Source organism: Taudactylus pleione, unplaced genomic scaffold (genome assembly GCF_031769625.1).
Source record: "Taudactylus pleione unplaced genomic scaffold, aTauple2 ptg000707l, whole genome shotgun sequence".
In the NCBI taxonomy this organism is placed as follows: Eukaryota; Metazoa; Chordata; class Amphibia; order Anura; family Myobatrachidae; genus Taudactylus; species Taudactylus pleione.
In genome coordinates, this window is record NW_028285109.1 from 3,568,267 (window position 1) to 3,583,415 (window position 15,149).

The 15,149-nt window shown below is 44.7% G+C and overlaps 1 protein-coding gene across 2 annotated transcripts in view; it reads right to left on the reverse strand.

Moving 5' to 3' along the window:
- The window catches only part of SCFD1 (sec1 family domain containing 1), a 141,646-nt gene extending 126,824 nt beyond the window's left edge, over nt 1–14,822 (reverse strand). The window contains exons 1-5 of one of the 2 annotated variants that reach the window (XM_088456600.1): nt 14,649–14,822; nt 5,852–5,922; nt 5,341–5,429; nt 4,847–4,937; nt 3,932–4,054 (exon numbers count right to left, since the gene is read on the reverse strand). In XM_088456600.1, the coding sequence (XP_088312726.1) occupies nt 3,932–4,054; nt 4,847–4,937; nt 5,341–5,429; nt 5,852–5,922; nt 14,649–14,679 (405 nt within the window). In that variant the 5' untranslated portion in view covers nt 14,680–14,822. Of the gene's footprint in view, nt 1–3,931; nt 4,055–4,846; nt 4,938–5,340; nt 5,430–5,851; nt 5,923–14,563; nt 14,629–14,648 lie in introns of those variants that run through there. The other variant, XM_088456601.1, reaches the window with a different exon arrangement.
- Between the last annotated feature and the right edge of the window lie 327 nt (nt 14,823–15,149).

Consider the following 15,149-nt stretch of genomic DNA (forward strand, 5'->3'; position numbering starts at 1 on the left):
GCACTACTCTCCAGCAAAAATAAAAAAATATTTTCTGTGTTTGTGTGCGCCTTAGCCGCACGTATATATCAATATAACATAAATGGAGGACCAAACTTTCTCCGATACAAATAAAATAAGGAAAGATCAAGAAACACTTCCTCCTAGTGCTGTTGCTGCTGCTGGGAGTTGTTCATCATCCCAGAGAGGAAGTAGGAACACCACTACTTTTACTAAACAATTGACCCTCCAACAGTCCCTAGCGATGAGGATGAAGTACGACAGCAGTCATCCTGAAGCAAAACGTATAACTGAGGCCTTGACTGCTATGTTGGTGTTAGACGTGCGTCCGGTATCCGCCATTAGTGCAGTGGGATTTAGACAATTGATGGAGGTAGTGTGTCCCCGGTTCCAAATCCCGTCTAGATTCCACCTGCATCCTCAAAGCAGCAGCGACAAGCGTGCGTCTGTCTGTTAAAGGGTGGTGTAACCCTCAAAGTGCTCCAAAAAATAAAAAACTATTTTTTTTATGTGTTTGTGACTTGTGTGCGATGTAGCCGCACGTGCATCAACACAGTAGCAGCGCCAAGCGTGCGCCTGTGTCATAAGTCAAGGGCCGGTTTGGACATCTGGTCCGGGCTGAAGGGCGTGCCAACAATTTCTGACAAGTCTACTCTCACTGCATACGATACTGTCCTCAAAGCAGCAGCGACAAGCGTGCGTCTGTCTAAGGGTGGTGTAACCCTCAAAGTGCGCTCCACAAACAATAAAAAAATTCTTCTTTTTTTTCTGTCTTTGTGAAATGTGTGGGCTGTAGCCGCACCTGCATCCTTAAAGCAGCAGCGACAAGCGTGCGTCTGTCTGTTAAAGGGTGGTGACACCCTCAAAGTGTGCTCCACAAACAATAAAAAAATTCTTCTTTTTTTTTTCTGTCTTTGTGAAATGTGTGGGCTGTAGCCGCACCTGCATCCTTAAAGCAGCAGCGACAAGCGTGCGTCTGTCTGTTAAAGGGTGGTGTAACCCTCAAAGTGCGCTCCACAAACAATAAAAAAATTCTTCTTTTTTTTTCTGTCTTTGTGAAATGTGTGGACTGTAGCCGCACCTGTATCCTTAAAGCAGCAGCAACAAGCGTGCGTCTGTCTGTTAAAGGGTGGTGACACCCTCAAAGTGTGCTCCACAAACAATAAAAAAATTCTTCTTTTTTTTCCTGTCTTTGTGAATTGTGTGCGCTGTAGCCGCACCTGCATCCTCAAAGCAGCAGCGACAAGCGTGCGTCTGTCTGTTAAAGGATTACATCGGTAACAGCATCCAAGTAGGCATGTCAGACAGTCCGTACATGTACTGGCAGGAAAAAGAGGTAATTTGGAGGCCCCTGTACAAACTGGCTCTATTTTACCTGAGTTGCCCCCCCTCCAGTGTGCACTCCGAAAGAGTGTTTAGTGCAGGCGGGAACCTTGTCAGCAAAAGGCGTAGGAGGTTGCTTCCACAAAATGTGGAGAAGATGATGTTCATAAAAATTAATTATCAACTTTTCCAGGGAGACCAGCCTCCAGAACGTACAGAGGGACCTGTGGTGGTGGATTCCAGCAGGGACGAATTAATACTCTGTGAGGATGAGGATGTACACAACACTGAAGAGGGTGAGGAATCGGTGAATGAGGAGGATGAGGACGACATCTTGCCTCCGTAGAGCCAGTTTGTGCAGGGACACATTAATTGCCAGCTTGCTTTGTGGGGGCCCAAACGAACCAATCATTTCAGCCACAGTCGTGTGGCAGACCCTGGCGCTGAAATTATTGGTTTGTTAAAGTGTGCATGTCCTGTTTATACAACATAAGGGTGGGTGAGAGGGCCCAAGGACAATTCCATCTTGCACCTCTTTTTTTTCTTTGCATTATGTACAGTTTGGGGCCTAGTTTTTCAAACTGCCATCCTGTCTGCCACTGCAGTGTCACTCCTAGATGGGCCACGTGTTTGTGCCGCCCACTCGTGTCGCTTAGCATAGTCATCCAGCTACCTCGGTGCAACCTTTTGGACATAAAAACACTATTGTGAGGTGTTCAGAATAAACTGGAAATGAGTGGAAATTAAGGTTTTTGAGGTTAATAATAGCATAGGAGCAGAAAAATCAACACATTCTCTGATTTTAGCTGTTTTTATGCTTTTTAAAAAAAAAATACAGATCCAAAACACAAAACCCAGAACCCAAAACACCGAAGGGTGGTTTTGGCAAAACCAATCCAGATCCAAAACACGAAGAAAGATCCAGATCCAAAACCAAAACACGAAATGTGGCCGGTGCACACCCCTAGTTCTATGTTTATGCCAGCTACTGCCGAGTGGCAGTTTGTCACAGACGACTGGCTCTATTTTCAAGATATCAAGATATATATCTAGATCACATTGAATTAAGCAATTACACTAAAGGTGGGTACAAACCTGAAAGATATCTGCAGATAGAGTGATCTGCAGATATTTCTATAGATGATGGTCGTTCATACACACTGAATGGCCATCATCTATCTGGCAGCCGAGAGTGCCCCTGGAAGGGAGGGAGCTCGGGTGCGGAGATGCCCCCTCCCCGAGGCTGCCGCTGTGTGTGTACGGGAGGTCTGCAGACCGCCCGTACACATTTGCCGATGGACAGATATGTATGCAGACAGATCTTTGCATCGGCTGTGCAGCAAAGACAGTGCGATATGTCCGTGAACGTCACGGTTCAGAGACATATCGCCTGTACACAATGGCCCAAGGCCAGCAGGTATATTGACTGATCAATTGATCGGCCAGTGTCTACCCAGCATTACTGACACAGTATTTTGTATATATATATAACTACATACTTTATAGTGTGGGATACCCTTACACAATTTTACATATGGAGTTATTGATGATCCAGACCTGTTAATACCATTTTGTTTTTATATATGCTAGTTTCTATTCACCTCACTTGACGTGGTACATTTAAACTGTATTAATAAACTTTATGTTTTAAATCTCTTATAGGGTAAGTGCCCCAAACAAACAGTACTTTTCTTTCTCCTTGCTTATACCTGTGTTTTGCCTGCAGATGGATTTCCCTATCTAACATTATCATATACAGCTAACACACCAGTACTAAGGTCTCCCTCGTTCCCCCCTCCCCTTGGGTTACAGTATAATCATGTATCTAGTATTTACAGAACTTACAACTGTGACATCACTGGGTCTGTGGTAGTGGAGTGAATGAGAGCATGGGACCTATTTAGTTAAGTATGACCACAGTTATTAAATGTATATAATACTAAATGTTGGCTTTACTTGGACTTTTTATTTTACTGTCTAATTGATTGTTTTTCAGTGTAACAAAGACACAAAAATTCAGTTTCTTCAAAATCCTTAAAAGCCATGCAATCCCTTGCAAAGGAATATTTGCCGTTACAACTTATTTTAGTTACATTTAATATCACCCTTGCCCTGTGCCCTTAGCTGTTTTTAAACAGCACAGGTCCTGCTTTGTTGTCTATATATTAGGGGGCACTATTATGAGAAGTCCTTGATAAATTGATAACGTGTTGGTAATGTTAGGGACCCATGTGACGGGGCTCACCTTGACCTGGTAATTAAGCTCACACTGTCTGCCAAATATGTGTTAAGAATCTCAATTATAAACCATGCTATTTGAAAAGTTTTTTATATCTGTTTTGACTATCAGTGTTCTTGGTGCTTTTAGCCTTTATCAGCATCTTCTTTTTCTTGCATGGCACTACAAGTCTCAGCATGATAACCCCTCTCCATTACAGTTGTTAAGTGCCAGATGCAATAATTCCTCCTCGGTATTCCCTAAAAGATGCCAACCCTCCTACAAGCCAGTTATTTCTCTCCAAGATGTCACATTGGCACGCAGTTGCTCATTGGTCTGTAGAAATGCTCTTAATGACTCCAAATATTATAAAGCAGAAGCCAGCATCACCTTTGAGACATGCGAGACAGTGTTGGCGGTGAGGGCTGCACTTGCAATGTCCTCCAGTTTACTGCGGGAAATGGCAGAAATGAAGTTTAAATAATACGACTCATACAACTGTGTTCTCAGGTCCTGTAATAAGAAAACAAAATGGAACACGTACATAAGTGTGGCATTGTGTATTTCTAGACTCACAAATAACACAAACACTGAAAGGCTGGTATTAGTATAAGAATATCAATTGCAATTCGTGTGTAAACTATGGGCTTGCCGGACAGGCCCCAGCACTAAGGAGAGCACAACTGCCCCAACATATTAAGTAGAAACTCAAATCAGCAGCTTCCAAGAAAAGAAAAAGCAATGTACTGTGTGCAAGCTTCAGACCACTTGTGAGGATTCAATTATTGTGTTGGCGTTTTACCCAGTAATTTTAGTATTAAATTATCTGCCAGGTCAGTTCAGCCACTCGCCCCATTATACATTTCCAGTCCTCTTCTTTCCCGTCACTGCAACACGTGCATGCCCGTCACACCTGCTGTGCATGGCGCGCACAGTGGGGACCTGGGTGTGCATCACACGTTAGGTGTGACGTGTGAGCGTGTGTGCCACAGCTGCGATTAGGTCATCACACAAAACGTGCGTAATGAGCTCATTTCTATCAGACCAACTTTATAATAAGAGATGATACAATCACTTCTTAAGGCATCTCTTGATACCCAATATTTGTAGTGGTGATCTTTACATCAGCTGGCACCTGGGAAAGATACTAGAGTGTCCTTGCAATGAAAGTGTGTACTGTGATTTTGTTCTGAATATCAATTGGCATCAGAAAATAAAGTCTCTCACAAGTATGACATTTCAGGGAAAATAAATATGACACAGTCAGTGGAACAGATGAGAAAGAAGAGCCTGCTTCCCATGTACCTGACATATCCTGTCCACATTTTCTTCTGTGGGCATCACAAAATATACAGCAGGAACATCTGGGATTGCATCACGGTCAGAGTGCAAGATCCTGTGGGAAATAACAATAGATTATCATCTCAATTCATAAACTGGATGGTATAATTACCAAAAGATTTGACAACAACTGCAGCCTTTCTTCTGATGAGTTGTTAAGGTCAGTAGAAGACAACAGCAATCTCAATGGGATGTAGTTGGCATCCCTGGCAGTCGGGATGCCGGCGGTCACAATCCCGACAGAAGTCGGAATCCCGGCTCTAGAATACCGACCGCTGACATCCAAGTGGTAATTATTAGGGTTAGGTGAGGCACTAGGGGGAGAGTTAGGGTTAGGCTGCTGGAGGGGAGGCTTAGGGTACTTACCTGCATGCGTCGGGATTCCGATTGCCGACATCCCGAACCCAACCTATTTCAATGATACATATACTGTACTTCACCATTCAACTCAAACTCACAGGTGTAAGGTGACGCCCATGTCTCGCAGCTCCTTCACGGATAGCAGGGGAGAAATGATGTCTTGGCCAAACCGATCGTAAATAAGGACCTGTTGTTCAAGAAACATTTTCTAATTTAAATCAAACATCCAATACAATTTAAAATGGAAACTATACATTTGTTCTAAAATTAGATCATTCTCAAGAAGAACGGCAATATCCACTTACTAAATGTGACTACTGTAATAACCAAATGTAGTGGCACAACATTTTTTATATCTTTACATTAGCTTAAACGAAATGTCATCTAAATCCTGAAAACAGAATCAGACCACAGAAAACCATCAAAATATATGTTTTACTAAACAAAAAATACAATGACTATTTTTGTTGGAAAGATGGTCTGAATCTCTCAAATCTTTCATTAAGAAGATACATTGGGCCACATGCTAGAAAAACCCCATGCCAGAGAGGGAAGTTACTATCTCTATGTAAATGGTGTGACTGATGAAGAGCTTAATCCTCAGCTTACCTTCCATACTGGCTCCCCTGTGCTGCTCTTTACAACGGGAACATTAAAATTCAGCATACGCTTTAAAGCAACTGCAAAACAAAGACAGTGATTGACTACAGGACAGCTTCCCAACTTGCACTGTGACTATTGTCTCCATATATAATCCCAAGAATGCTTGCTTGCTGATACACACCATAAGACACATAAGTATGGCACAATGTAATTGTAACAATGCAGTTACATTTCCATTAGTTTACATAAAAAATGTTAAACTCTGCTATATACAACTGAAGTCTTAAATCCTAAATGTAATGGCAATGCTAATAGTATATACTGTATTACATGGACAAAACGATATGGACTCCCCAATATAACACCCATATGTGCATGTTGAATATCTCATTCCAAGATCATTAATGAGTTGGCATTCCCGTGCTATAACAGCCTCCACGCTTCTGGTAGGACTTTCCACTAGATTTTGAAACATGGTAGCATGGATTCACATCCATTCAGCCAAAAGAGCATCAATGAGGTTGGATACTGATGTTGGACGACAAGGCCTGGCTCTCAGTCATTGTTTTAATTCATCCCAAAAGGCCTTTGATGCTGAAAATGCTCTTTCCGTTTGACACCACTTCTGCTGTTTGGAATTGCACATGGTGATCTGAGGCTTGTATGCAGCTGCTCGGCCACAGTTGGTATGGAACAGGCACGCTAATTTAATTAAAGACAATTGGGTGCCTGATTTTAGTTGCCCCTCGATAAACGGCTAACAGGTGAGGCTGTAAGCATGTGTCCGTTCCATACCAACTAGGAACTGAGCAGATACTATCTTTTGCTCACTCCGGACCTTGAATAGTGCCACACTCAGAAGTCGGCATTTGGCACTCCAAAAGCGGACTGCTGTACCCGCCAGGAACGAAAGAGACTGAGTATAAGTTACCGGCCACCACGGATCCTTACATTGTGCCACACATACCAGCCTACAGCCGATAGTCATCAGGCTGAGAACGGCCAGGGAAGAGGGACTTGCAAATTCAGTCAGTGTGTTGCTATATATAAACAGGACTAATTTACCTCCTATTGTGACGTTTTTTACAACCGATACGGATTTGCTTTATTGAAGCAATGATCATTAATGTTTATATCTATATGCCAACCTTTTCTAATTGAGAAATTAGTTTATGGATAGGTTGTTGATTTGATACTATATGCAGCATTGATACATTAACATATACAACATACAAATAACAATGTAGCAATTTGTGGAACATAATATATCCAACAATACTTGAATGCATAATATTTTCCAGGATATACTGAATACAACTGGAGGACTATTGAGATAATCTTTTTGTGTGTTGCAATTCATTTTTTAATAAATACTGTACATTCTGTTAAATATCAATTGTGGTCCATATTGTATGTTCACCAGCACATTCACACTTTTTTCTTGGTATATTATTATATGGGATTTTTGCAAGTTGTCCTTTTTAGTGAAGCAGGTGGACTTGTTTTAAAATTGACTAATTGATTCACAAGTGCTGAGATGACTAACCACTTCTGGCCTACTTTGGACTCATACTGTCAAAAAAGTACTTTTTTGTAAGCCTTCAGGCAGCGATTTTTTAAATCAGCATGAAAAGCTGTATAAGCCTGTGCACTCTCACACCTTCTGCTCTCATAGATCTGCCACAACAATTACTTGAACATTGCCGATTGTGCACCGCGGAGTCGGTGACAGTTTCACCTACCTCCACTACCAGGGCCACAACTCCACTACTATTGCATACTGTGACCTGAAACTTTGCCAAGTTAGTTCTACATATATACCAACCTTCATGCAAAATTTCTACAAAACCGGAGATGGTCAAGTGGGGGACCCTGGTCCACTAGACATGGAATGACCCATAAGCTACCTTAAAATGAGATTATGTAGCTGTCCAAGGGACACAGACGCATTACTCTGTAACCTACCAATGACCCTTTCATATTAACAATCAGTGTCTACTTACATTGTAAGTCCTACAATGTCATAAATTATCCAGAAGCTGGCTTCCCTCTTCTGTTACTGTCTCATACACACAAGCTAATCTACAATCCATCAATGATTTGGTCATTGTACTATGCTCACCTGAACCCTTCTATGACTATCATATTCCAGCAATTATTCAGTATCAGTGATGTCCTCACTTTGTCATGTATACCATTATCCAATGATCATGTAAACATCATGCATCAATGTTCCCTCTGTATGTCTCATGAAAACAAGTCACTCTACACATCATCCACTAGATTTATTACTCTCCCACACCGGATTACCTCCTTCTCATGTCACAATGGGTAGAAATTGAAGTGTGAAAATGACAGTATACTCTCTCTCAAATTGGTGTTACAGTACTACTTATCTGGACATAATAATGTGCAGATAAGGAATAACTATCGTCTAGTTCTCAAGAAGTCCAACAATATGCCAAATCTAATCTAAATAAATAAATGTAATTACTCTGTCAACACAAATACATCCCTAGATGAAAACAGCATTTACACCATTAGTGCTTCCATCTCAAAGGGGGCACTAATACAGTGCCCTTCATTATGTGATCATCAAGTGCAACCACTATATCAACACCATGCCACAGAGACAAAACAGCTGCATTGAAATACAGTTATTACTGTGTATCAATCAGGAATGAGTTATGAGGCCCTCTTTAAAGAATTTGAAGTCCATCATTTTGTTGTGAGAAAGGTTATTTACAAACGGAGGGTCTTGCAGACAGCTGGCAATTCACTTAGTAATAGGTATTCCATCCAAATCACCTATACATCAAACAGCTCTGCTCTGAGAAATGGCAAAGGCAATTTGCATGTAAATGCAAACCTAATGCTGCATAGGGATGTAGTCGGCATCCCGGGGTGCGGGATGCCGACGGTCTAAATACCGGCGCTGAAATCCCGACAGGTCGGGATCCCGGCACCAGTATCCCAAAGGTAAGTATCGAGGTGTTAGGAGGAAGTTAGCGTTAGGTAGCAGGGTTAGGGACCGGGAGGTAGTGTTAGGATTGGGGTGTGGGGAAGGGCAGGTTAGGTTTAGGACCTGGAGAGGGAGGGTTAGGATTAGGGTGCGGGGAGGTTAGATTTAGGCACTAGAGGGGAGGTTAGGTTTAGGCACTGGGGAGGGGGTGTTAGGTTTAGGGTGCAGGGAGAGGGAGTTTAGGTTTAGCCACTAGTTTTAGGCACCGGGGAGGGAGGGTTAGGATAGGGGTTAGTGAACGGGATAGAAAAGTACTTAAAGCTCTTCTCTATGGCTATCGAGATGCCTCTGTCTGTATTCTGACCAGCGGCATCCCAACAGCCGGAATTTCACACCCAACCCGCTGCATACACACGGTACAACTTTCATGGAAGATATGAACGATATTGTTAAATCGTTCATTTTTATGCTGCAGATTGACCAACAATGCACGTTCCCGCATGGACTAAAAAATATATAATTAATCGTCCAAGCTTGCAGGCCAACCTGAACGATATCTATCAAAGTTTGCAGGAGAGAATAGTCTTTGGAGATATTGTTTGGTGTGTGGATGAATGAAATTTCAAGGGAGATCGTTCAGCGATATATCGATCGCTAAACAGATCGTCCTGTGTGTATGCATCATAAGATGCTACTTATGCAAAGATGTTCAAAAACGTTAAGCTAGGTACACACTTAAGCGACTTAGCGGCCAATTTGGTAAGCTATATACACTTACCATTTGCCTGCTCTATATGTCTAGTCAGATATCACAACTGGGCGCCAAGTTGTGAGGTCAGTGTCGGCGGTTCCTACGACCAAGACATAGGTTGGCCGGAGTGTCGTCCGTACATACAGGCAGATGTACCGATATATCTGCAAGACATAATCTGCATCGGCTGTGCTGCAGGGCCGACCTGATATGTCAGCGAACAACGTCATTCACGAACATATAATCTGTACATACCCACAGATGCACTATGCCAGGCCTGGCCAACCCTTGGCTCTCCAGCTGTTGTGAAACTACACATCCCAGCATGCCCTGCCACAGTTTTAGCATTCCCTAATAGCAAAACTGAAGCAGCGCATGCTGGGACTTTTAGTTTTGCAACAGCTGGAGAGCCACAGGTTGGCCATTCCTGCACTATGCGATATGTCGTTCGCCGGCTGTATTAAGGACATATCACATAAAGTGCAACCACCATAAGAAGCAGCCAGCTCTGCATTGATAGTAAACAGCGTCTCTTTTTAAATATATGCACGCATTAAGCTAACAGCAATAGTTCTGGTTGCAACTTTAGGAAAGTCAAACAAGCCGCTGTTTTATTTTTGCCTTCACTCCCCCCTCTCTCTAAGCACAAAGAGGGGGGAATTCCACTGTTTTTCGCGGCCTGCAGTTCCTGTCCAACAGGGCGATTCATGTCAGTGCGATTTGAATAGTGCCGGAAATTAGTTCCCGGAGCTATTCAACTGTCCCCATCTCGCACTGCCCTTAAATCGGGAGAGGCCGATTATCGCACCTTAAGCCTTGTGTTTAGTCACGATAACCTGCATTTTTCGACTAAAGTGCTGCGTGCTATGCTGTTAGCACATGCGCTAAGCCTAAAAACAGCATCACAGCACTAGTTTAGTTGGTATGAGCAGAAATCCTCTAGTGGGGGTTAACAGCACGGCCAATTGAATCGCTCCCCGAGCTGTTCAATATCGCACTTTATTGAATCACCCCCCGAAAGCCCTAACTGGGACAGATTTCTGCTCACCCCCAGAAGGCTATAAGAGAAAATCTGCGATAATAGGCGCCCGCAACACTAATATCCAGCGGCACAGACAAAAAAAATCTATTTAAAATACCCCTCAGAGATGTAATGGAGAGACACATTATAGTCTGCATGCAGACTGAGACTTACCCCTTTTTACTGTGCATGTAGGAAAAAGGCATTATCTAGGGAAAGATAATCAGCAAAGTGCATTTATGTCCAACTCTGCATGAGGCCATGAACAAGTTTTGCTGTCATGGAAGCCCCTTATCTCCATAAAGAAAAACAACATATATAACAGTATGACTCAGGTTTGCAAAGTTGCATCCGCGGATCTCGCGCCCAGAATGCAGGGGAATAGCCGTGTAAAGCGGCTTTACCCATCTAAAGAGACGGTTAAGGCAACTAAAAGTGGCGCGGTTAACGTGCTCAAAACTTTGTATTATCGTATTATCCATGATATGTGATGGGGGCCCACGGGACTTGCGCCCAGTGGCAAAAACAGATGAATAGCTCCTGTCATTTTAAACGGAAGCCCAAAAACAACTGAATTCCCCTTTATGCTAAAATATTATAGAGAAAGAAAGTGTGGCAATCTGTGCAATACATGAAGTTTGGCAGAAATATAATCACGCAACAGGACAATGTAAGCAAGCACACTGGTGACGGCTGAAGAAGAAAATAAAACGGTTTTGGAATGACAGTATCCTCCAAACCTTAATTCTGTGTTGATGCTGAGACAGAACCTTGAGAAAGCTGTGAACTACTTAATGAACTATAATGTTATAATGAATGATATTGACCATATCGTTATTGTTCATTTTTTGGTGCCTACCAACCCTCAAACGACCAGCGATGCGCGGGCATGTATGGACGATAACGATATCATCCATCGCCCGTGAATGCAGGCCAACCTGGTCGTTATCGTCCAGGTTACATAGGGACCCGCGATCGTTGCTCGCTGGCCCATTGTTGGTGGGTTGGTGGCGTGCTGAACGATAACAAGCATTCAGCACATACGGAAGGAGCAGGACGATCAGTTGGCGATAACGTTATCGCTGACTGATTGTACCATGTGTACGCACCATTAATTCCATTACAAAGCAATGATCTGGAACAATTTTGACCAGAAGAGTTGACAAACATTTCTCAAATATAAGCTCATACCGAAAACATGTAATGATTACTACTACTAATGGCTGTTCTGCAAATGATGAATCATGGGATGTACATATGTTTTTCCATCAATGGATATTTCATGTTGCCCTATTATTTGTGGAAAAAACAATTACAATATGTGTTTTATTTGTCACATAAAATTACAATTACCAAACATTAGGACTTGTTGAGGGCTATGTGATTATTAATTAGTAATCACATTAACAGATGATTCACATTCATCTCCAATAAAACATAAGTCCCTCTATAATGTCCCAGTTGACCTAATCCTCTATCATTCTCAACTGTCATAATGCATAACATACGTAACACTACATCCACCCAGCGATCCGATCATTCTCCAAATACTCCACTGTCCCCTACTCCAGTCAGAACAAGTCTCTGTGCTACCCCAGACACTGTGGTATACAGACACTTCACAACTGATGTCACTATGTCATGCAGGCAAGATACCCCACTGATCCTTCAATTTTCCTATAATCCCCCTCCCCTCTATTTTCCCCTTCTACTGTAAATATCCAATCCTGCTCTTTCCCCTTCTCCTGTCATTCTCTTATGGAGAGGTCTAAATTAAAGTGATTTACAGGACCTCTGACCAGTGGCGTAACTAAGGGGGGTCGGGTGTGGTGCATGCCCTGGACGCCGTCAGACCGGCGGCACGCCACCAGCCAGCGTCCAGGTCAATTAGTAGTAAAACAAACACAGCACCGCCGATGCCGGGTAGTACACTCGTATTATACGGTGGCAGTGTGTTTGTTTTAGCAGCCAATGAGAGTCAGACAGACTCTCATTGGCTGCTGCACCCAGGGCCGGAGCTGGAGCTCACTCATGAGCTCCGCCTACAAGCTCCCGCACTGGGTGAAGGGAGAGACGTCATGATGTCTCTCCCATAGTGCTGAGTGCGACCGGAGGAGCGGACGGCGGCAGACGCAGGAGCGGGGATGCAGTTAAGCATAATTTTGTCTGTGTGTGTCTACGAGTTTTAAGTGTAAAAGGCACTACTACTGGGGGCACTGCATAGGGGGCACTACAGGAAGAGCAGCATAACGGGCACTGCATAAGGGACACTACAAGAGGGGGCAATGCATAATGTGCACTACAACAGGAGGCATTGCATAAGGGGTACTACTACTGGGGACATTGCTTAAGGGGTACTACTACTGGGGACATTAAGGTGCATATGGAATGGAAAGAAATGCTCCCAGAGTGACAAGAAATTGTGTGTTATGTTGACACCCCCCACTTTCAGGGGCCACGCTGCACATAGGGGGCTCCATTTTTCATCTTGCTCTGGGCTCCAAATACCCTAGTTACACCACTGACTCTGACGTCAAAACCCTGTGACTCACAACAACATGGGGAGGAGCAATGTTCCAAAATTGGGTACTTCCTCATCTGTGCGGTCCCCTGCTGGAGGCACTGGTTACGCTACTTACGTATCTTCACTAGTGAGTAAAGATACGCAAGTAGCGTAAACATGAGGAAATACTATTCGGCCCCTTGCAGGTTCACTTCGCTCGCCACGCTGCGGGCACGGTGGCTCGCTTCACTCGCCACAGGATATATTCCCCCTCCATGCCCACTTGGATACTAGGGAATGACGTTGGACACTAGCTGATCTTTACGCTACTTACGTATCTTCACTGACTAGTGAAGATACGTAAGTAGCGTAACCAGCGCCTCCAGCAGCGGGCCGCAAAGATAAGGAAGTACCCAAAAATTGTGCCCCGGCAGGCCCCATGTCCCCTTCTCCTGCCATTCTCCCATCCTTCCCTGTCCCCCTCTCCTGCCATTCTCCTATCCTTCCGTCCCCCTCTCCTGCCATTCTCCTATCCTTCCGTCCCCCTCTCCTGCCATTCTCCTATCCTTCCCTGTCCCCCTCTCCTGCCATTCTCCTATCCTTCCCTGTCTCCCTCTCCTGCCATTCTCCTATCCTTCCCTGTCCCACTCTCCTGCCATTCTCCTATCCTTCCCTGTCCCGCTCTCCTGCTATTCTCCTATCCTTCCCTGTCCCCCTCTCCTGCCATTCTCCTATCCTTCCCTGTCCCCCTCTCCTGCCATTCTCCTATCCTTCCCTGTCCCCCTCTCCTGCCATTGTCCTATCCTTCTCTGTCCCCCTCTCCTATCCTTCCTTGTCCCCCTCTCCTGCCATTCTCCTATCCTTCCTTGTCCCCCTCATCTGTCATTCTCCTATCCTTCCCTGTCCCCCTCTCCTGCTATTCTCCTATCCTTCCTTGTCCCCCTCATCTGTCATTCTCCTATCCTTCCCTGTCCCCCTCTCCTGCCATTCTCCTATCCTTCCCTGTCCCCCTCTCCTGCCATTCTCCTATCCTTCCCTGTCCCCCTCTCCTGCCATTCTCCTATCCTTCTCTGTCCCCCTCTCCTGCCATTCTCCTATCCTTCCCTGTCCCCCTCTCCTGCCATTCTCCTATCCTTCCCTGTCCCCCTCTCCGGCCATTCTCCTATCCTTCCCTGTCCCCCTCTCCTGCCATTCTCCTATCCTTCTCTGTCCCCCTCTCCTACCCTTCCCTGTCCCCCTCATCTGTCATTCTCCTATCCTTCCCTGTCCCATTCTCCAGTCCTATCCCCCCTTTATCTATATCCACTCTCCAGCCACTAATACTATTAGCCCTGCAATGTCTCGTGGTTGTGCTATAGGTGCACGTCTTCCTGTCCCTGTGTCATGTAAGATCCTATGATGAGCCGGCCATGGGCTGTACACTGACCGCTACATGATCTGTCAGTGCCCCCCCTTGCTGAGCTGCCTTCTCCCCCTGTCACCTCATCATGTCAGTCTCCGCTCCCTGCGGCCTAAGTACATGACGCTACAGCGCTCTCTCCTAACGTAATATACAACGGATCTCACCCGTCTGTTTCTCCCGGATAGAGGCCGCCATGTCTGTCTCCCTGCCTCCGCCTCCCGTCGCCGTGACGCCAGCAGCGGTGACGTGGCAGCCGCTCACCCGCACACACCCCGCCGGGTGTCAGAGCCGGAGCCCGACCTCTCACTTCCCCTCCTGCTATTGGCTGAGCAAGACTAGAACACGTCGCGTTCTAAAATGAAGCCGGGAGTACTAATGCGTTCCCCAGTCCTGAGTCTCCAGGTCAGTATACTGACAGGAGACCTGACAGAGAGGGTTCTACTGGGATTTGTAGTTGTACTCGCCATAACTTAGGTCGCCTGCTCAGTGTGTGTAGTGTTCTGTGTTTCTTGTATTTAGCACTGAATGGAGCTGCAGCCAACGTGTTACTAGGGCTCCATTTATTACCCATACTTAGTACTGGTGGCATATTTTGTTTAGTATCACGGTGATACTTCCCAAGGTTAGGTCTAGACTATACAACAGCGCTGATGGACCTGTGACGT